Source organism: Bombina bombina, chromosome 5, assembly GCF_027579735.1.
Source record: "Bombina bombina isolate aBomBom1 chromosome 5, aBomBom1.pri, whole genome shotgun sequence".
In the NCBI taxonomy this organism is placed as follows: Eukaryota; Metazoa; Chordata; class Amphibia; order Anura; family Bombinatoridae; genus Bombina; species Bombina bombina.
The window spans coordinates 433,557,759-433,580,853 of record NC_069503.1 but is presented as its reverse complement, the minus strand read 5'-3'; the positions used below and the strand labels follow the sequence as shown (position 1 = coordinate 433,580,853).

Below are 23,095 nucleotides of genomic sequence, written 5' to 3'. Positions count from 1 at the left end.
TCATTTGAAGTTCAGACTAAGTTCTATTGCATTGTCTTGTTATCTTGGATTTGTTGATTATGCAAATCTACTGTGTTGACTGGTCCTTTAAGGTTCAGGTAGTCGTTGAACAAACATGGGAAGATAACATAAAAGTAGAATGCAATGAAAAAAAAAAAATTTAAAGCTATGTTTGGAGAGGATTTCCTTTAAGGTAACATAGTATTGAACAAGTCAAGGACAAACATTTTACATTGATCTCTTATGTGCAATTTTATGTTACACCCCCCTGATTGGTCCAGGAAAGCAGAATAGTTAAAATATTGTCTAACAAAAATGATTTATATTATACAGATTTTGATACACCTTTGATCCTTTTTTTCCAGGTGTGCCATATCCAGTTGTGCCATCTTTACCCTGAAAATACAAAAATACATAAAATAAATAACAAAAAAACTGTGCAGGTTTTTTTTGGTCTCATATTTATATATAGGCAAAAATAAAATATGTTATATAGATCCCTATAAAATGAAAATTCCCATCTGCAAACACTCCCACTTTTGAAACTTTCTATGCCGTCCTCAGTGACATTACTGATGACATCACACATGACATCATTGATGACATTATCTTTGATAACACTAGTGAAAATGTTACACATGTGCGTGTATATATATATATATATATATGAGGAATATGAAAATAATAGAATATCTGATGACAACCACAATTGTCCTCAGACAAGCCCCAAAAGCGCCCTCACCTAAAAAAATCACTGTCTCTGTTAAGTAAATCGGTTCAAAGAAAGAGTGTATCTAGAACTCGATATACATGTATTTGTAATACAGAAGCTGCCGGTCCCAGAGAGAAAAACTCAAATAAGTTCCTCTGACTTATTGTGGTAATAGATTAGCAAAAGGGTTTGGGATGGCGCTAAAGAAAACTCAAAATAAGTGGTTCAAAAGAACACCAATAGTAATTTGCAAGAAACACAGTGTGTATATAAATATTTATATATATATATATATATATATATATATATATATATATATATATATATAAATTCAGTTACATTATATTTTATATATATTGTATATACAGGGCCGCCACTAGAAATTTGGGGGGCCCTTACTTAACCTTTGATCAGCCCCCCCCCCCTTTCTTTGACATGTGAAATTTTTGACCAAGTGACTAAAACATATATGCACTTTATTCTTATGTGTAGTCAAACTTGGAAATGTTGTAAAGGTAGTAACACACAAACACAGACACACACAGACAGACATAAGGATTCACATACAGACACTCTAGCAGACATGCAAAGAAACACACCAACAATCTCAGACACAGACACCCACACAGACACTCAGCACTTGTTTACATTGACCTGACAAGTAATGAGCTAGACTACAGTTTTGTCAAAAAAGGAGATTTACAAGACAAAATATGAGATTCTGATTATCTTTTTGTCAAGGAAGATGCCAACTATATGACGACTACAGCTTGCAGTGACTGAAAGAAAGGGCCCTGAACTGCCTAAACAATAATTTAAAGGTTAAGTGGTGGATTGGTGACTTCCAGAAAGGTCTCATTTGTCTCAAAGTCTGTAGAAAGATGTGAATAATCAGTAAGTAAGGTAAAAATGTCCTAAAAAGGAACAGACAAGGGACACACACACACAAACACAAACTTGCACATACACCCAAGAGTGGCTGAAAGGTAGGGCCCTCAACTGCCTAAATAATATTTTAAAGGTTAAGTGGTGGATTGGTGACTTCCAGAAAGGTCTCATTAGTCTCAAAGTCTTTAGAAAGATGTGAATAATCACGGGTCAAAATGTCCTATAAAGGAACAGACAATGGACACATACACAAACTCAAACACAAACTTGCACATACACCCAAGGAAACACCCACAGAGACAGCCTCAGAAAACACAACAAATCATACACACTCAGAGACAACCACAGAAAACACACAGAGACATACACACACAGAGAGACACCCACAGACAACACACAAAGACATTTATACACACATACACTCACAGAGACATAAACAGAAAATGCACAAAGACAGACACACAAACCCTCACAGAGATCCACAGGAAAAAAAAAATACATTCACACTCATAGAGACACCAACAAAAGCACAAAGACATAAACACAGACACCCACAGAAAAACTCACAGGAGGTACAATTTCTGCACATTGCCATCCCCTAAATCAACAGTGTGTGACATGCATGATAAAAAAATAGCAGAAATTAAGAGATCACTTTTTAAAGAATCATATTTGTAAATGTGCAAACAAAAATACTTCTGTGAATTCAAAATTGTACATTATTGATCTGTCAGAATGGGTAGATGAAGAAAAGTACTTTTGCAAGTTTGACATATGTTTGTTTCCCTCCTCCCAATTTTCCACAACAAAGAGCACCACTTCAAATCTGATGAACAAATGTTCCCATCTGTCAGCTGTACTTATGGATTTTGAAAATGCTGTACTCTATATGGTCTTGGTGGAACCATAAGCTGTGGCACTAGGTCTCACACCATTAAATCTGGTTAAATGCAGTATTTAGGCTTGTTTGTATGTATTTCTAAATGAACTCAGCTGTAGTGTAAACTGAACAGTGTTAGGTTAACCTGTCTCATTTCAAACACTGAGCAATCTTAGCCTGAGAGTATAACATTTTATGCAGATGTAATAAAATAAAATGCCTCCTGGCATCTGGAAAGTTCTTGCATAAAGGGGCAGTAAACTGGAATGTAACATATATATATATATATATATATATATATATATATATATATATATATATATATATATATATATATATATATAGAATTTCTACAGCATTGTCAAATAATCATGTGTTTTTATGGACCCCTGGCCCCACCACACAACTACCATACTGAAGTTACAATCTAAAATTGCACAAATAAATAAAAAACATTTACTAAGTAAGTCCTACCTAAAGTGATCTGCCGCCTGACTCAGGCACACACTGTACAAACTGAAGTGCCAAGTCTGTCTCACACTGTGCATAGTGGTTTAGTGCACACTCAGAAATCCTCTTAAATGCTAATGCTTTACTCCTTGTAATGACATTTCCCACGCTCAATAGCACTCTGCTGTAGCACCTTCTGGTGGCTGCCAAAATGTAAATTTTTACAATTTTTTTTGAAAAATAATAGTTGTGCTTGCCTCATGAGGCCCAATGGCCCACTGGGCCCCTGACAGGGGTCACCCTATTCACCCCCTGATGGTGGCCCTGTGTATATATATATATATATATATATATATATACTGTATATATAAACTTTGTGCAAAACTATATATTAAAATAAAGACTCAGAGATAGCTTTTGTCACAGTATAGGCGATGCTACTAGAAAAATTTGCTAGTGTGTAGTTGATGGAGTTAGCAGAAGAATTATGTGAGGGATAGGGGATGAGAGGATGAGGAGGTTGTGTGCAAGTGAGAGGGGGACTAAGAGTATGAGCAAGTGTTCATATATATATAATGCCGGACAGATAGCTCAGCGTGCTAAGGCACTGTGGCTGAGCTCTGTAGAAACCCAAGGGTTGCAGGTTTGATACCCAGTGAGGTCCACTCAGCCTTTCATCCTTCTGAGGTCGATAAAATGAGCAGCGCCTTGAGACCCTTATGGGTGATTAGCCACGCTTTACAAGTACCCCATATATATATATATATATATATATATATACACACTATATGTCACTAGTAATTCCATTGATGATATCATGGGTAATGCCACTGTTAATAAACATGTCATGTGTGAAATCCTCATGCATTTTGACAATTGGATATATAACATTGTATGACAGCATTGGGCTGTGGTGGATGATGGAAATGTAATGTGCCTATATACACTCTCTTAATTAAAGTGTGTGTCGGGATAGAGGGAACACAATCTGCCATTTAAAGCAAAAGTTAGACCTAAACTGCCTCACTAATGATCCTACCACTCAAGAACCAGCAAAAAGCACCACAAATTGTGTAATGTTAAAGGTGATGCAGTGTATCTGTAAAAAGGTTGACTCAACTGATATAGAATATGGTTATTATGTCACTTTAAAGTGATGGTAAATTTCAGACCATAAGAATGTTTCAATGAAAAATATTAGTTTGCAAGTAAAACCACATTATTATTATTTGTTTTAAAGTTTATATATATTTTATAATAAAAGATTTATAATCCTAATTGGTATTGTCTGTTCCTTCGCCCCCCTTCATTTCCTCTTTTGGCTGGGCTGTGATGTATAGAGCAGTCCCACCCACTCTCTACATAGGCTTTCTATAGGCTTTAAAGGGGCTGGACTTCAAGATTGTAAAATGACACACATGTTGATTGGATGTTCACTGGAATTGTCATTAGAAAAAAACAGAGTTCATCCAAGTGGGCCGGTGTTCTGTAATATTCTCCTACTGCGTTACGTTTCCCTACCTATGGCCAAGCCTACAAAAAACTTGCAAACACAGTTGTGCACGCATGCGCTCACTGCCCCAGTAGGAAAATATTACATAACCGCCTACAATAAACTTGCAAATTACACTACAGAGCACGCATGCGCACATTGCCGCAGTCAGCAAATATTACAGAAACGCAGTAGGGGAATATTACAGCAGCAGACATTGCAGTCAGTATCAAGTGAGTGCAAACCTCTATCAAGTACTGTACATTTGTGTTTAGGTTGCCTGTTGAAGAAACATCAGCACAAGAACTGTGCATTGGGAGTTTCATAAAATGAGTTTCCATGGTTAAACAGCTAACTGTAAACAAGCACAATGTCAAGAGTTGGCTGAAGTGGTGTAAAGCACACTGCCACTAGACCCTGGATCACTGTAAAACCTGTTCTCTGGAGGGATGAATCCCACTTTACTATCCCGCAGTCTGATTGAAGAATCTAGGTGTGGCAGATTCCAGGAGAAAACTACCTACCGGAATGCATAGTGCCAACTATAAAATTTGGTGGGGAAGAGATAATTGCCTGGAGCTGTTTTCAGGGTCTGGGCTAGGCCCCTTAGTCCCAGTGAAGGATCAGCTTAATGCTACAGGATAAAAATAAATTTTAGACAATTTGGAGTTTCCAAATTTGTGGCAGCAGTTTGGGAAAGGCCCTTTCCTGTTCCAGCAGGACTATGCTCCTGTGCGCAAAGCAAGGTCCATGAAGACATGTTTGATGACTTTGGTATGAAGGAAATCAAGTGACATGCACAGATCCCTGACCTCAACTCCATTGAACACCTTTGTGATGAATTGGAATGCTGATTGTGAGCCAGACCTTCTCATCTAACATAGTGCATGACCTCACAAGTGCTCTTTTGGCTGAACTGGGCACACTATTTTTATATCTGCAAAGGGGCGGCAACTCCATATCAATGCCTATGGTTTTGGCATTGGATATCAAGCAGACTTATATAGATGTGATGGTCAAGTGTCCACATATTTTTTGCCTGTTTATGTGAAATCAACATGGATTTAGTTAATTGTTTCTGCTTAATAGAATGCTCCATAAACATATTTTTCTAACCTCATCTCCACGTTGTCCCAATGGTCCAGGGATTCCTTTTTCACCAGGGTCTCCATGCACTCCCTATAACAGAAAAATAAATATATTTATTTCATATACATGTGTATTGCATGGTGTTTATAAAGTACTGTAAAATGTTGAACCTAAAACCTGTACTTAAAGTCGTTCTTTTCCAAAAAGAGAGGAAAAAGGTAAAAATAAATAATTAAAAGAAAAACATGAAAGGATGTTTGATTATAATGGGCTTTTTGAGTTGAATATTGTTAAAGGAATAATTTTTTTTCATTGTCTCTACTACTCTCAAAGTTAAATTAAAGAGCATTATCATAACCCTTTCCATGCAATCTTAAATACCTTTCTAATTTACTTCTATTATCAAAGTTGCTTTTGTTCTTTTGATATCCTTTGTTGAAGAGAAAACTAGGTAGTCTCAGAGAAGCTCAAGAGTGTGCATGTGTCTATAATAGTTAGGGCTAGATTACAAATGGAGCGCTAAATTATCACACTTGTTTGCGGGAGCATGATCATTAACCAGCTGTTACAAGTAGCTGGTTATTGCTACCAAGAGCTCCCAGTAGCAATTAGCGCTCAGAAAATTAACCATAGATTAGATCTTTGGTTAATTTTCTAAAAGTGCCCCAAATGCCCTCAAAATAGAGGGCACTATATATATATTTAAAAAAAAAAAATATATATATATATTTATATATAGCATTTTTTTTATATAAAGAACTACTGCACTATGCAGTTTTGGGGCTTTAAAGTTGGTGGGAGTGGGTGAAAAACAGCACTGAAAAGTGCCTTTACATTGCAGTCTATGGAAACTGTGTGTTCCCATAGACCGCAATGTAAATAAATATGTATATGATTATGTACATATATATTTATGTTTTTATATGTTTATAGACACATATTAACACATAAATATATATGTATATATTCATATATATATAAAAAAAATGCTGCACATCGCTGCGTTATTTACCTCGCTGAGCAAGGTTCTGATGCCATCTGTGATGGCATCAGAACGAGGCTCCCATAGGAGCCTATGAAAGTGCGCTCTCGTGAGCACAATGCTTCCTAGCAATGCAAATGCGAGCTCACATTTGCATTGTGATTAACTTGTAATAGCAGCACACATTATAGTGCGCTGAAATTACAAAGTGGAGCGCTAATATCGCTTGCATGCTTGTATCGCTTGCAATCTGGCGCATAGTGTTTGCACCACTGGAAATGTTGCAAAACACTGCTGTCATAGGCTGCTGTGACAGTCTAGGACTTCTATGAGCATACCTAGGTTTATTCTTCAACAAAAGATACCAAGAAAACAGAGTACATTTGATAACAGAAGCTAATTAGAAAGTTGTTTAAAATTACATGGTCTATCTGAATCATGAATGTTTAATTTTGACTTTGCTGTTCCTTTAATAGTTGTAGTTATTTTGAATTCAGTTTAACAGTGGTGCCAAGGTTAGGTTAGTTTAATAATGATAAAAAATAATAAATGTGCTTTTGTTTTCCCATTATCTATTACCACTACCAGCAGCACAATATTTAATTTATTGGAAATTGCTCCATTAAGTTTATTCTTGTAATTGAAATGCAGGTTTTGCTAATTAAAGGGATATGAAACCCAATGTTATTCTTTTATGATTCAGATACAGCATGCAATTTAAGCAACTTTCTAATTTACTCCTATTATCAATTTTTCATTGTTGTTTTGGTATCTTTATCTGAAAATGCAGGAATGTAAGCTTAGAAGCCTGACCATTTTTGGTTCAGCACCTGAGTAGTGCTTGCTGATTGGTGGCTACATTTAGCCACCAATCAGCAAGTGCCACCCAGGTGCTGAACCAAAAATTGTCTGGCTCCTAAGTTTACATTCTTGCTTTTCAAATAAAGACACCAAGAGAACAAAGAAAAATTGATAATAGGAGTAAATTACAAAGTTGTTTAAATTGCATGCTGTATCTGAATCATGAAATTAAAAAATGGGTTACATATCCCTTTAAACATATAAACATATTGGCCTTTGTATATGTGTGTGTGTGTATATATATATATATATATATATATATATATATATATATATACATACACATAAAAAATATATACAGGTGGCCCTCGGTTTACGCCAGTTCAATTTGCGCCGTTTCAGAATAACAACCTTTTTTTTCAGTGATGTGACTAATATTGAAAAGCATTGGAAATAAGTGCACTAATTAAAATAGCCAGTAGGTGGAGCTGTCCACTTTTGTTGCAGCAAAGTTATGCAAGTTTAGCAGACTGAAATTGATCTGTGTACACAGAGCAGACCAGACCTATTGAGCAACAAGATCTAGCAGCCACTTTCCTTTTATTTTCCTGTCCAGCTGCTTGAGGTGAGGATGCCTAACTGCCTATTAATTACTGCAGATTGAAATGCATAGAATATGTGCAGACCCAATATTATCTAACATGTTAACAATGCAGATAACTATTTGCAGAAAAATGCAAGTATAAAAACGTTTTTGTTTAATGATTCAGTCTGTTGTGTAATTATTTTATTAGGTGCTGTTTAGCAAATGTTTTTGTTCATTAAACTTAGTTTGATGATGATACAATCTATATTATTAGGTTTATAATGCTGTTTAGCATTTAAAGTCTTCATTTCAAAGCTTTAAAAATAATGTATTAGATGTTACTTATGACAATTTAGAGAGGGGACTGGAACCTAACTCCCTCACTTCACATTGACTTACATTATAAACTGTTCAATTTACAACTGTTCAATTTACAACGGTTTCGATTTACAACTATTCCTTCTGGAACCTAACCCCGGCGTAACTGAGGGCTAACTGTATATACTATTCACAGACCTGGGTACTCACCAGCACTCGCAGACAATTGCACAGTTTTCAGGGGCTGAGACAGTTAACCCCAAGCAAGCCTGGGTGCAGAGCCCATAGAGAAAATTACAAAACAAAATTATTAACACAACACATAAAAGTCTGGCACTCTCTTGCAAGTACACAGCTAGATTAAAAACAATTAGGCTAAATGGTGATAGGTCCAGGACCATGTGAAGGTCTCTTCCTTCCCGGGTCCCTAACCTACAGCCACCCAATGCATGTCTTCAACCAAACACACTGATATACAAACAAGTGTGACTGGCCCTTTGTAATTTCCCTAGACACATCCCATGACCCTGCAAAAATGTATGGAAAGAAGATAAAAATCTGCTCTTACTGTAGGTTCATTCAATTGGATATTCTTCAATGGCTTTTGGTTTTAATGAGAAAACAGTTTCAAAGGCAATAATAAGGAGCAGTTTCTCATACATTTGTTGCTTTGTACCTGGTATAACTTATCACTGGAAACACATTAATGAGAAAACACATTTTTTCAGTACTGTGTCAAAGGAGAAAGTAGCAATGTAGACCCAGTTTATAAATTGCCATCTAATTTACCAAAATCTGGCATTTCAAAGTTACCACGTTATGTTTCTAATACTAACCTTTTTCCCCCTTCTCCCAGAGTTCCCATGATCTCCTATACCCCCAGCAACTCCAAAAGTACCCTAAATATAAAACAAGGGGAAAAAATAGGAAAAGATGAAAACATAATGAGATCACCAATTGTATTTTAAATGGTAAGCATTATAGGAGCATTAAATACTTATTGCTTTTATGTAAAAATTTAGATTTTTCTTACACTCCCTTGAGAGACCAAAACACAAAATCTGCTGCTTGATTTGCAACATTTGCTGTGATTAGAATCTATTGGCTGGTGCTTTTTTGCTTGTTTTGTGGCCAAAAGCACAATTACAATACTGCATTTTCATCCTGTTTCTCACTCTCACAAATGGGTTTTCAGACCCTTGATAAAAGCTCTATTTCTCCTATGGGGCTGAAAAGTTCTTGGCAATCACAATCCATATTTGTATCACTTTACAAAACGTTTTCAAATTTGACATTTATAGGCGCTTGATAAGTCCTCAGAAGAGCATTTTGGAAATCTTTAACACTATTTCATGCCTATTTTGAAACAGTCTTCTATCATGTTCAAAACATTCTGAAATGGCCACAGGAGACATTGAAGAGGACTATGAACATACATATTATAGATCCATTAAAGCTAAATTCATCCCTATTGGAGAGTCTGTATACAGTGTATGGGCATACATTTTTGGGTCCTGAAGTGACTATAGAAGTATGCAACTCATGCCAAGATACCTATGGCATTGATATGGTTAATGAATGTTGAGGGTGAATTCTGAATATTAGAGGTTTGAAAAGGAGAGAAATTTGGTTCGGCTGAATATTTTGTTACGACTATTGAAAAACAACAACAAATTTGTGTTTCAAATATTTATTGCCCATGCTATTTGCTATTCGTCTCATTTTAAACAAAACGATAACTGACCATTTGTGGAAAAATGGGAATTTGTTTATGTTAAACGAAGGCAAATTTGCCTTTGCTAGAGGTGAAAAAGTTTACCTGTAGTGTAAAATATTTATCTTTAGCAGGCTGGAGAGCCCCGTTAAAAGGAGGCTTAGCTTCCTGGGCCTACACTAAAGGACCATCTCCTTTCGTACAGGCCCAGGCAGCTGACGCTGTGAGCCTTCTATTAGCACGGCCGGGCTCTGTGAAAAAGGGGATGGGGTTAGCATGGCTCTCTAGTGCGCTAAAAGTGTTTTAACTATTTAAAGAAAACAAATGAAAAATGACGATATCATCAGTATTCACTAATTTCTTTGATGTTTGTGCTGCATTTGGCTGCCAAAAGGGATTAATTCAAATAATCTTTGGAGCTTAATTAATTATGACTTCACTAGTATTACAACACCCATAATTAATTGGAATGCAATAAATGTAATATGTGATGTGTTTGAGAATTGATAAATACACCTCATAATTGAATGTTATAATCTTTAGGATTTATGTTATATATGTATTATTTTACAGAATACTATCAATTGTTATAACAACATTCATATACTTATAGGAATTGTATATCTTAGGGTGGCTGTTTTACATCATTATGCAATTTTTTTCTCTCTTCTGTGTGTTTGCTATTGCACAAGAATACTACTGAGAACATAACTTCTATTGAATAATATTAATTAATTAAATGTTACTTACTGGAACACCTTTAGGCCCATTACTTCCTTTGTCTCCTTTCTTACCCGTAATTCCATTTTCTCCCTATGAAAGAAACAAATAACTTTTGGTTTATACATGGCAAATATATAACTATCCACTTAATATTGTACATAAGAAATATAGCAATACATATGTCCTGAAGTGAATAGTTGTTTTTTTTTTTTTAAAAAAATTGAAACCACTTAAAATAAGGATACACCAATTGAAAATTGACCATAAATTAACATTTTAATTCTAAATGCTTATATTCTGGAATAATAACGTATGAAATTTATATTTTGTGCATTTCGGGGGGCAGAGTTAGCCAGCAATGGGAGCGGACGCATCTTCATGGTGGCTCTACAAAAAAACTCAAATATGGGTCTTATATGCATCCTATGCCTACCTAAATCACTCTAAGATGTAAGAGGGACTTGTGAAGGCAAGACCTTAGAAGTACAGGCTCCAGCTCTTGGCTTAAGATCGCGCGCCCTGAAGATTCCCTGATCGCCGGCTGCGGCCCCTCCCTTCAGATTGCAAAATTACTCTGTGCTGCTGCTTTTCGCTTGGAAATTCGTTAACAACATCAAAATTCGAGCTCAACTATGGAAGGAGATGCTTAACAAGAGAAATACCTGCTTGCTAAGAAGAATTGCTATGTTTACGAGTGTACGGCAGAAGGGGACATGAGGCTTTACATGCAATGCTTTCACAACGGCATGAACTGTTGCGCAATCTCTGTTTTATGCACTGGTTGTATATATAGACAGGAAAAGAAGGTAAATACTTATTTCAAAGTCCTCCACACTAAACAGTAATCTGTTTGCACCCCACCTGGCTCACTTCTCCATTTGTGGCATGTTATTGCCCTGAATGAAGAGACTTTGCACTCTACCTACCAGCTGCTCCACTGTTTGTGTATCCTACCAGTAGCATGTTGGGTACGTGATCCTGAGGGCATCTTTACACTACCAAACTGCCCCTTACTATATTACAGTTAAAATAACATCCGTTGCCTCTGCTGTTGAAGCTATATTAAAAAACCCTCCTCTTTACCACATCCTACATTGAGATAACCTGAGAAGGATTAAAAATGACCACAGACTCCACATATGACTTCTTCTTGACATTAAGTGAAATCCTGGAAGGACACAAACACAGATTTTTGTTGAAAATTGAAGAGACATTTGAAACTCTCTCCCTTACTTGGGAGAAAAGAATGGTGGAGACAACAGGATGCAACATTATAGAGCCTATGAGTGAAAGAGAAACATTGGCAAATTCAGATGACACAATAGGGCCATATGATAGCTACATTGTGAGACCCGTCATAAGTGCTCTCTCACATTTAGCCTCCCCTTCTAAAGAGAGTCTGGAAAGCCTCATAAGTCCCATATCACTTTTTCTGACAAACCAGAACACAGCAAAAGAAGCAACATTTCCTGGACTTCAGTCTCCTCTTGGACTAGATATCCTCCAGAATCGGAGAGTTCACTCTTTCCCTGAAGAACCTGTACATGAATCTCCCACCAAGCAGCACTCAGTAGTGCAATCAAACTGTTCTGCATGCATACTTCAGAGGTAACCTGTTGCTGCTAGACCCCATAAAATGCCGAAATAGATCTGGCATAGGCTAAAACAGGATGTAGTACATTTACTTTTTCCTGAAAAGTAGTATGGACCCTGTTTTATATTTGGTTTGGTTTATAAGTATTTTAGTGAGAGACATGTTATTTAGAAAAATCTGTTTTCCAGTGTATAAGTTTCCTATGAAGGTTATTAGTTAAGTAAATGCTTCCTCTAAAGGAAATCTCTTCAGCTAACGCTCTGCAACCCAACATAAAATATGTCTTGTAGTATCTACTTTGACCCAGCTAACTGCCTACCAATTAAATTGACAAAGGCATACAATTACCAAGATATTTCAAAACAGAGTCTTACATTCATTAAGAAAAGAGAAAAGGGGAGGGGAAAAAAAGAAAATCTTTTTCTTAATATGAAATCAATTCATACTATACTGTTTATGTGTGCTTGTCGGATCTACATTATTATTCCAATTTACTTCTTTATTTTATCTACACAGATAATAATAGACACAGATTAAAACAATGCTTGACTTGGTGCCCCCCCCCCCCAGTTATGTACTCATATAATGTTTTTACTTGTGAATGTGCGTGGGGGCTTAGATGTTTGCAGCTGAGATGTCTGAGCCTTTCAACTTATTTTTTTATAGATTTAATACATAGACCACATTACATACTGGAGATTCCATAGTCCTCTGGAGAATTCTAATATTCAATACTCGATATGTGTTTATATCTTTACAAATAGTTCCAAAAAATTATGTTTACTACTAAGGTTTTATGTATTACAGTAGATGCCTGGAAATATAGGAGAAAAACAGATAACTTACATAGGTTAGACTCCTTAGAATATTTCCTCTCTTCTCTAGTTTTGGAAGATACAAGTGCAGAGTTAACTAGATAAGAAATTAATCTTAAACTGTGTTTTCAGCTACTATAGCTAACTAATACCTAACTTATTTCTCCATAGAGGTCCTCTCCCACTTAACATTTAGCCTGTTACATTATGTCTTATGAGATAGAGTTGACAATAGCACAAAAGCTCCATATTGCTTCATTACAAACTTATAAATGATCCTTTTCCATTTTTATATTCTCCCCTTAATACTTTGCTACGCATAGTTTTGATGCACATTGGCTCAAGAGTAGCCAATATTTTCTTTATTGAGGAAATATCTAAACATTAGGTTTAGATGAAAAATAGGGAGTGGATAGTAATAATATAAACCCTTTCTTACCCCTACAGTACTAAACATAGATATTGGTGGGTCAAAAAGTGACCATAGTCTCTTATTCAAGGGAATTCTTTTAGATAGGGATACAGATATAACTCATACTAAATGGTTCTGTAGCCTTTTATTTATTTAACTATACCCCTTTGGCACGCCTTACTGGTTAGCGATGTTCTCTTTTTCCTAGTCTATGACTATTTCCTTTGTCCTTTTAAATTTTTATTATAATTTTGATAAAGTTATAGCCATCTAGAGATATAAATATATTTACCTGTCCTGTAAAGCCCATCCCTCATATATAGTATATGCAAATAAAGACACTATCGCCTAGATTACGAGTCTTGCGTTAGCCTTAAAAAGCAGCATTGAGGGGTCCCAACGCTGCTTTTTAACGCCCACTGGTATTACGAGTCTGACAGGTACAGGTGTACCACTCACTTTTTTCCGTGATTTTCGCATACCGCAAATCTCCTTACGTCAATTGCGTATCCTATCTTTTTAATGGGATTTTCCTAATGCCGGTATTATGGTTGCTGGAAAAAGTGAGCGGTACACCCTCTCCTGTCAAGACGCCTACCGCATTTCAAAGTCAGTAGTTAAGAGTTTTATGGGCTAACCTCTTCCATCCGACGGCGACTGTAGAATGAAGGTTCCTTTAAGTGACGTCATCCAAGATGGCGTCCCTTCAATTCCGATTGGCTGATAGAATCCTATCAGCCAATCAGAATTAAGGTAGGAAAAATCCTATTGGCTGATGCAATCAGTCAATAGAATTGAGCTCGCATTCTATTGGCTGATTGGAACAGCCAATAGAATGCAAGCTCAATCCTATTGGCTGATTGGATCAGCCAATAGGATTTTCCCTACCTTAATTCCGATTGGCTGATAGGATTCTATCAGCCAATCGGAATTGAAGGGACGCCATCTTGGATGACGTCACTTAAAGGAACCTTCATTCTTCAGTTACCGTCGGATGGAATAGGATGCTCCACGTCGGATGTCTTCAAGATGGCCCTGCTCCGCGCCGGATGGAAGAAGATAGAAGATGCCGCCTGGATGAAGACTTCTGCCGGTCTGGATGTCCTCTTCTGGCCGGATCGGATGAAGACTTCTGCCCCTCTGGAGGTCCACTTGTGCCCGGCTGGGTGAAGACGTCTCAAGGTAGGGTGATCTTCAAGGGGGTAGTGTAGGTTTTATTAAGGGGGGATTGGGTGGGTTTTAGAGTAGGGTTGGGTGTGTGGGTGGTGGGTTTTAATGTTGGGGGGGTATTGTATTTTTTTTTACAGGTAAAAGAGCTGATTACTTTGGGGCAATGCCCCACAAAAAGCCTTTTAAAGGGCTATTTGTAATTTAGTATACGGTAGGGAATTTTTTTTATTTTGGGGGCTTTTTTATTTTATTAGGGGGATTAGATTAGGTGTAATTAGTTTAAAAATTTGTCATTTCTTTTTTATTTTCTGTAATTTAGTGTTTGTTTTTTTCGTAATTTAGTTTATTTAATTTAATTGTAATTAATTGAAGTTAGTTTAGGTAATTAATTTAATTATAGTGTAGTGTTAGGTGTAATTGTAACTTAGGTTAGGGTTTATTTTACAGGTAAATTTGTACTTATTTTAACTAGGAAGTTATTAAACTATTCTACCTAGTTAAAATAAATACAAAGTCACCTGTAAAATAAAAAATAAAACCTAAAATAGCTACACTGTAACTATTAGTTATATTGTAGCTATCTTAGGGTTTATTTTACAGGTAAGTATTTAGTTTTAAATAGGAATAATTTAGTTAATTATAGTAAATTTATTTAGATGTATTTAAATTATATTTAAGTTAGGGCGGTGTTAGGGTTAAGGTTAGACTTAGGTTTAGGGGTTAATAAATTTATTATAGTGGCGGCGACGTTGGTGGCGGCAGATTAGGGGTTAATACATTTCATATAGTTGCGGCGACGTTGGGGGGGCAGATTAGGGGTTAATAAATAAAATATAGGGTTCGGCGATGTTGGGGGCATCAGATTAGGGCTTTATACATATAATGTAGGTGGCGGGGGTGTCTGGAGCGGCAGATTAGGGGTTAATAATATAATGCAGATGTCGGGGGTGGCATATTAGGGGTTAATAAGTGTAAGATTAGGGGTGTTTAGACTCGGGGTTCATGTTAGGGTGTTAGGTGTAGCCATAACTTTTATTTCCCCATAGGAAACAATGGGGCTGCGTTAGGAGCTGAACGCTGCTTTTTGCAAGTGTTAGGTTTTTTTTCAGCCGTCTCAGTCCCATTATTTCCTATGGGGAAATCGTGTACGAGCATGTTTAGCCAGCTCACCGCTGACTTAAGCAACGCTGGTATTGAGGTGAGATGTGGAGCTAAATTTTGCTCAACACTCACTTTTCTGAGGTTAACGCCAGCTTGCAGAAAACTTGTAATACCAGCACTGTCTTAAGTGAGCAGTGAGAAAAAAAGGCTTGTTAGCACTGCACACCGACAAAAATTCGTAATCTAGCCGTAAATTTTTATTTGAAGCCCGTCACTTAGCCATTAATATGCTCTTTCCCCCCATTTACCAATATACTCTGGCAATCTTGATTTTGCTCAGAGTATTATTTCGCTTTTTCTCTCGTAGCATACCGCAATTATAATCTTAAAGGGACATTCAACACTGCCCACAACATTAATCTATGTTTCAAAACTAAATAAAACGATCAAGCTGCAAGGTGCCCCCTTTCTCTTACTTACCGCCTTCACTGTTGAATCGTCATTGTTATCTTCCAAATTGGTGTCCTAATATGTCTTCCTAACTCCCCCCACCGTGACGTCTTCGCCTTCTTTCTCAAACTAGCAGCCAATGAGAGCCCATTCCCCGGACTGAAATCCAAGCGCGTTCACGGCCGTTAGCGCATGCGCAATATACTAGGAACACTAAAAGCGGAACCAAAATAATCGAAGTTGTTTCCGTTACGCTGATATTACTTACAGCACTCTATTACGTTGTGTTAGGTAATAACACTATCCGCATCAACAAATTAGTTTGCCAGAACGGAAACAACTTGGGTTATTATGGTTCCGCTTTTAATGTTCCTATTGTATCGCGCATGCGCTAATGCCCGTGAACGCGCTGGGATTGAAGTAGGAGAAATGAGATAGAAGTGCCGGCTAGTTTGAAGAAGACGAGCTGTACGTCACAGTGGGGGGAGTTAAGCAGCCATATTAGGAGACACATTTTGAAGTTATCAATGAGGATTGAACAGTGAAGGCAGTAAGTAAGAGAAAGGGGGAACGTTGAAGCTTGCTCTTTATACTTAGTTTAGAAACATAGGTTATTGTTGTGGGCAGTGTTGAATGACCCTTTAAGTTAAACTTGAAAACCTACTGTGCTTTATAACCCATAATGAAATAGATTTGCTTCTAGTTATGTTCCTCGGTTATAACTATAACATGGCTAATTTTTTGTCTCCCCATATTTTAGTCAACAGCAGATCCACTACACAATAACTTATAAATGGGAGGATAAGGCTAATTGTGCACCCAGAGTTTAGTCTGTTATTGATCAGACCTTCAGTCCTTTATTTGGCAAGGTGTACAATAAAAACCTAGGTCTCTGAGGAACATCATATAACAATTGTAACTACATAACTTTTAAGCATTCTACTATAATTTTATCTTTATTACATATATATCCCTTATTTCCCTAAAAACAAATAATACTATTCCCATTTATGGTCCAAAAGTGTCCGTCTGCTACAAAGGGAAATAGCCAAATGTAAACAAAAAAGAGGTTAGCCTTCAATCATATATGTTGGTTATATATGTTGGTTATATTTAGTTGGATGTCCTTATGCTTATACCTGTGCTATAATACACACACAAAAAATGCCTTGTTTGAAAAATTTTATACCAATTAGCTGAAGCTCAAAAATATGCTAACACATGTTAAAATTTAATGTATTGGTTGGACTTGGAATGTTTGATATGTACACTGTGTAACCTTGTTTTTCCTTGTATATCGCATAACCTCAAAATAATATTAATAAAAAATCAATCAATTAATCAGACGATTATTTTTTCAATTTATCGACTAATCGGATTAAAAAAAAAAACAATTTTTTTCTATATTTAAAATAAAATCCACATGCTAAGTGTTAAAAATATAAAACTTATTTGTCCAATTTTTAAGCAGCAGAACACATTTTTATAATAAAGCAAAACAGAACCACAAACTTTTTGAAAAGAGGCAGAACTAGAAAGTGGTAGACTATCTTTGTTTATAACATCTTATTTATTTTCTTTCAGAAACTTTGTATTGAAATGCAAAAAATGTCAACATGAACACATGCTCCTGGTTGAGGTTGGCTCTCTTTATGCAAGCAATATTGCCTGCAGCATAGAAGAGACGCTCATAGGGTGTTGAAATGCCTGAGATGCATAAGTAGGGTTTTGCCAATTTTACCAAGGTGGGATATTTATCTTTGTTAGCTCCACCAATGCAAAGTGCTTTCCTCCTTGACAAGGGGCCTCTCAATAAAGTAAGCCTGGACTTCATTCTAACATAAAAATATCTTACATTTCTATATGCAATGGTAAATAACCAGCTATAACGTTAGGGAAAAAATATTGATTCCGTTAATAAAATAACAAATATATACTTATGGATGTTAAATCTTGTACAAATCACAATTTATTAAAAAAAATAAAAATTAACCCCTTAAGGACCAGCGACGTACCCTGTATGTCGCTGGCCTTTTTTTGGGACTTGATTGTTTTATAGTGCGGTCTTGCCACCAGCGTTGAGACTGCTCTATTCCACAAAGCCTGCTGGAGGGAAGGAATTAATAGCGTGTTCTTGCTAGACTTGTGCTATTATGTCCTGAAAAAACCCTTAACGACCAGTGACATACAGGCTACATTGTGGTCATTAAGGGGTTAAAAAAGTCAAAAGTGCTATAAGGACTATGGGGCATATTTATTAAATGCCTGTCCGACATGATCCGATCAGCAGATCATGTCTGACAGACATAGCTGAATGCAGAAAACAATACGCTCTCCGCATTCAGCATTGCACCATTGCTCTTGTGAAATGCTGGTGCAACGCCGCCCCCTGCAGATTTGCGGCCAATCGGCCCCTAGCAGGGGGTGTCAATTAACCCGATCGTATTCGATCAGGTTGATTTCACACGAGTTCTGTCCGCCTCCTCAGAGCAGGCGAACAGGTTATGGAGCAGCGGTCTACGGAGCTTGATAAATGGGGCCCCTATGTATCAATAACAGGACAAAGCCTTACACATTTGTGTATATATATATATATATATATAATATATATATATATATATATATATATATATATATATATATATAGTACATATAATCAGCAATAACATGCAATCAGCTAGTAAACGTGCAAACAGATAATTGTTCACATCAATTCAAAAAACAATTCCCATCAATCTAGGGCTATAAGGGTAAATAATAAGCTTGGCACTATATCATGCAAAGCATAGGTACAAATCACATGATTTAATATAAACAATCCAAATGATGACTCCTTTTATTTCTGGGTTGCACATAAGTCAAGAGTAGTTGTAAACTTAAAAAGAAACTTATATTGTCCTGAAAAAGTAAATGTAGACATCCTTTAGGCTAAGGACATAACCATAAAACACAATACCATGTGCAGGAGTTCATCAGAGCAAAGCAGCTGGTGCTGTGTGCAAACCAACTAATCGCAGACCAACTGATCAATAATGAGATTCGTTGACAACTATTTTCCTAATAGATTATTATTGATTATATAGATTAGTTGTTTCAGCTCTACTTTTTGACATGAAATAGTATGACAAATACAGGTGTTAGCAATGGCATTAATAAGGGTTCCATTCAATTTAGGGTTATGAGAGCCAGGTTCCTGCTATTGCTCAAGTGTAAGGGGAGGTCACACTTAATACTAGCCTATAGAAGTTGTTATTTGCATACAAATATTCTGTATTTTCTGGTTCTATTCTAATAAAGAGACTGAGAAATAATAATATATGATCATTATAACATTACTACAACAAATCTAATAGTGGTCCAAGACTTTTGCACAGTACTGTATATCATGGTATTTTGGTACAATATATAGCTATACCTATTATATACACACATATATATATATATATATATATATATATATATATATAGCTATTTATAGATACATAGAACATATTCTGCTATGTGCCGAAGATTGGAATTTGATATATTTACAGTAAATACATATTTAAAACCTTCATTAAATATGAATATTTCATAAATATGCTTTAACGTGTTTTCCTCTACTTAGCTGCAAAGGGCTCCAATGCACTTATATAAATGTCTATATATGTGTAAATATGTCTAAATACATATGTACACATATAAATACATCATTATATATGTACACACATATAAACATATTTTGAGCCTTTATAACTTTTGTGTGCAATATTTTTTTTAAATAATTTTTATTAGATAATGTTATTATGAATTTAACTATAATTTCTAAAGTATTTTTTATGTGTTTTGCAAAACAGTTAACCAGCGCTCTTAAATTGCGGTAATCATTCTAGCGTAATTGCGATTGTGCTCAAGGGATCACGTTTACTTTCAACTTGTAATACCAGCGGTAAACCCAACGAGAGCAAACCCCTGCAATAAAGCCCTTATCGCTTGGGCGCAAATGTTTGCACTCCACTTGTAATCTGGCCAAATATAAGTCATTTTCCTCTGTAATCTTAAAGGATTACTTTCTGTTATAATTTTTAAGCTAAACAACTAACATATTAAAGTTAAAAAACATTAATTAAAACCTACTGACCTATAATTTCTCCAAAACGAAGTTTCATAACGTTCTAAAAGTTATATATTTTATTTGCCGATGATGTCACGTTATCCTGCCCACTATTTTCAGCACTGCGTGTTCAAAATACTTAAACCAATAACTTTGTGTTTAAAGCGCCATTTTGAAACCTAGGTATTGTAAACGGATTGGTACAGAGCAAAGGATACCCACGGAGTGGGTTTGGAAAACAATTAAATTTGCAGACAAGATATGGTAGAGATATGTTAATGAGATGCTATTGATAAAAAGCGTATTTGGGGTAGTTAGTTAGTAACAGGCATAGAAAATATTTACTTAGAGTGGCCCTTTAATCTCTTAATACAACAACTGAAGAATTTGTAGCAAAAGACAATAGTTTACTGCTGTTCTAACTAGTTTTGAGGAGGAAAAATGGTAGTGACAGCAAAGGGTGAAAATGAATAATATTTCACAGCTTTCTTCTAAGCATGTTGAAATACAGCCAAATGATTAATATATTGAGTGGGATATTCAAAAGACTGGAAGTGCATTGTCTGCTCATCTAGCAGGAAGGCGCTCTTTATCCTCTGAGAGAAGCAGAACCTATATTTATTTATTGCTCTTTTTCTCAGCTTGCAGCATTTTGTAGCTTCTACTGTTTTGGCAGTATTTTTTAAACCATCTGCAGTTTATAGACCCTGTAAAAAATAAGTATTAAAAGTCAATGAATATAAGTAGGAAGTACGTAACTGATAATTTTGTATTAATGTCCATTTAAATTTAATCATCTTTACTTTTATCATATTTATATTTTTTTTATATACTGCTCATTTATATGTACAGTATGTTAGATTTTGGACCATTTAGGGCTAATTAAAATACCAATTTCAAGCACATTATTATACACTTTTTAAACTTATTAATTATCTCATGATTAACTTTACCCCTAAGTACATATTTTAAAGATTTATTCAGAATTCTGTAGCCATGAGGACATGTTACCCAAATGCTGAATCAATAAAATGGATGCAGCTGTAAAAATATCGCATGAATATGAAAATCTATCTCCATGTAAAAAAGGAAGATATTTTGACTCAAAGGGGCCGATTTATCATTTGTCAGCATTTATCATTGCACAAGCAGTTCTGGTGAACTGCTTGTGCAATGCCGCACCCTACAGATTCGCGGCCAATCAGCTGCTAACAGGGGGTGTCAATCAACCCGATTGTAAACGATCAGGCGGATTGCTGTCCGCCGCCTTAGAGGCGGCGTACGGATTATGAAACAGCGGTCTTATGACCGCTGCTTCTTAACTACTGTTTCCGGTGAGCCTGAAGGGCTATTTGGCCCCATTCGGGCCATGATAAATTGCCCCCTATATTTCCTCATAGCCCCATCCTATTACAAAGAGAGTTTTAGCAACCAATCAAAATGTTTTTTTTTTGAGTCAAAAGAAGCGTGCATCTAGCATGTGCAGGCACAGTCAATTTATTTGTATCCTTACTTTAAGGTATGAGTTTGAACCGGATATCTCTATATCGTACCGGTAGATGGCTCTTAAAGGGACAGTAAACTTAAAAATAATGTTATATACTTCTAAACATAGTGCAGAATTATATAACATTATCTTAGCAGCAGCTTTCAAAATCAAAAGCTTTGAGAGATTTTTGCTATCAAACTTGCAGTTACCTGGTTTTCTCTCCAGGCTCTTCTGATCAGGTCTTGGTTTTCAAAAGTGCTTCACGGCCATTGCCCGTTTGCGCTCTTGCTTGGTAGCAGGAGCGAGCTACTTTCAGTTCAATGGTGTGACCGTGCACGCTGTGCACGGGGGGAGAGAGACAGAGAGACAGAGGGGGGAGATAGAGAGAGAGAAAGAGAGAGAGGAGAGAGAGAGAGAGGAGAGAGAGAGGGGAGAGAGAGAGAGGGGGGAGAGAGAGGGGAGAGAGAAAGAGGGGAGATTTGGATGGAGAGAGAGAGAGGGAAGAGAAAGAGGAGGAGAGAGAGAGGGGAGAGAGAACGAGAGAGGGGGGAGATAGAGAGAGAGGGGAGAGAGAGAGATGGGAGAGAGAGAGGGAGAGAGAGAGAGACAGAGGGGGAGAGAGAGAGATGGGAGAGAGAGAGGGGGAGAGAGAGAGACAGAGGGGGGGAGAGAGAGAGAGGAGAGAGAGAGATAGAGGGGAAGAGAGAGAGGAGAGAGAGGAGAGAGAGAGAGAGAGAGAGAGAGAGAGGGGAGATAGAAAGAGGGGAGATGTGGATGGAGAGAGAGAGAGGGAAGAGAAAGAGGGAGAGAGAGAGAGAGGGGAGAGAGAAAGAGAGAGGGGGGAGATAGAGAGAGAGGGGAGATAGAGAGATGGGAGAGAGAGAGGGAGAGAGAGAGCGACAGAGGGGGGAGAGAGACAGAGGGGGGGAGAGAGAGAGGAGAGAGAGATAGAGGGGAAGAGAGAGAGATGGGAGAGAGAGAGGGGGAGAGAGAGAGACAGAGGGGGAGAGAGAGAGATGGGAGAAAGAGATAGGGAGAGAGAGAGACAGAGGGGGGAGAGAGAGAGGAGAGAGAGAGAGAGGAGAGAGAGAGAGAGAAGAAAGAGAGAGGGGGGAATAGAAAGAGGGGAGGGAGAGAGGTTGAGAGAGGGGAGAGAGAGATAGAGGGGGGAGAGAGAGGGGAGAGAGGGAGTGAGAGACATGAGAGAGGAGAGGAGAGAGAGAGAGAGAGAGGGGAGATATAAAGAGGGGAGAGAGAGAGAGAGAGAGGGGAGAGAGAGGGGGGGGGAAGAGAGAGAGGGGAGAGAGAGAGAGGGGAGAGAGAGGGGAGAGATCGT

At 37.0% G+C, this 23,095-nt stretch overlaps 1 protein-coding gene across 1 annotated transcript in view; it reads right to left on the bottom strand.

The window, feature by feature from the left end:
• The window catches only part of COL6A6 (collagen type VI alpha 6 chain), a 308,945-nt gene that overhangs the window by 52,702 nt on the left and 233,148 nt on the right, over positions 1–23,095 (bottom strand). The window contains exons 24-27 of the mRNA XM_053715748.1: positions 10,663–10,725; positions 9,035–9,097; positions 5,539–5,601; positions 346–396 (exon numbers count right to left, since the gene is read on the bottom strand). Of these exons, the coding sequence (XP_053571723.1) occupies positions 346–396; positions 5,539–5,601; positions 9,035–9,097; positions 10,663–10,725 (240 nt within the window). The remainder of the gene's footprint in view (positions 1–345; positions 397–5,538; positions 5,602–9,034; positions 9,098–10,662; positions 10,726–23,095) is intronic.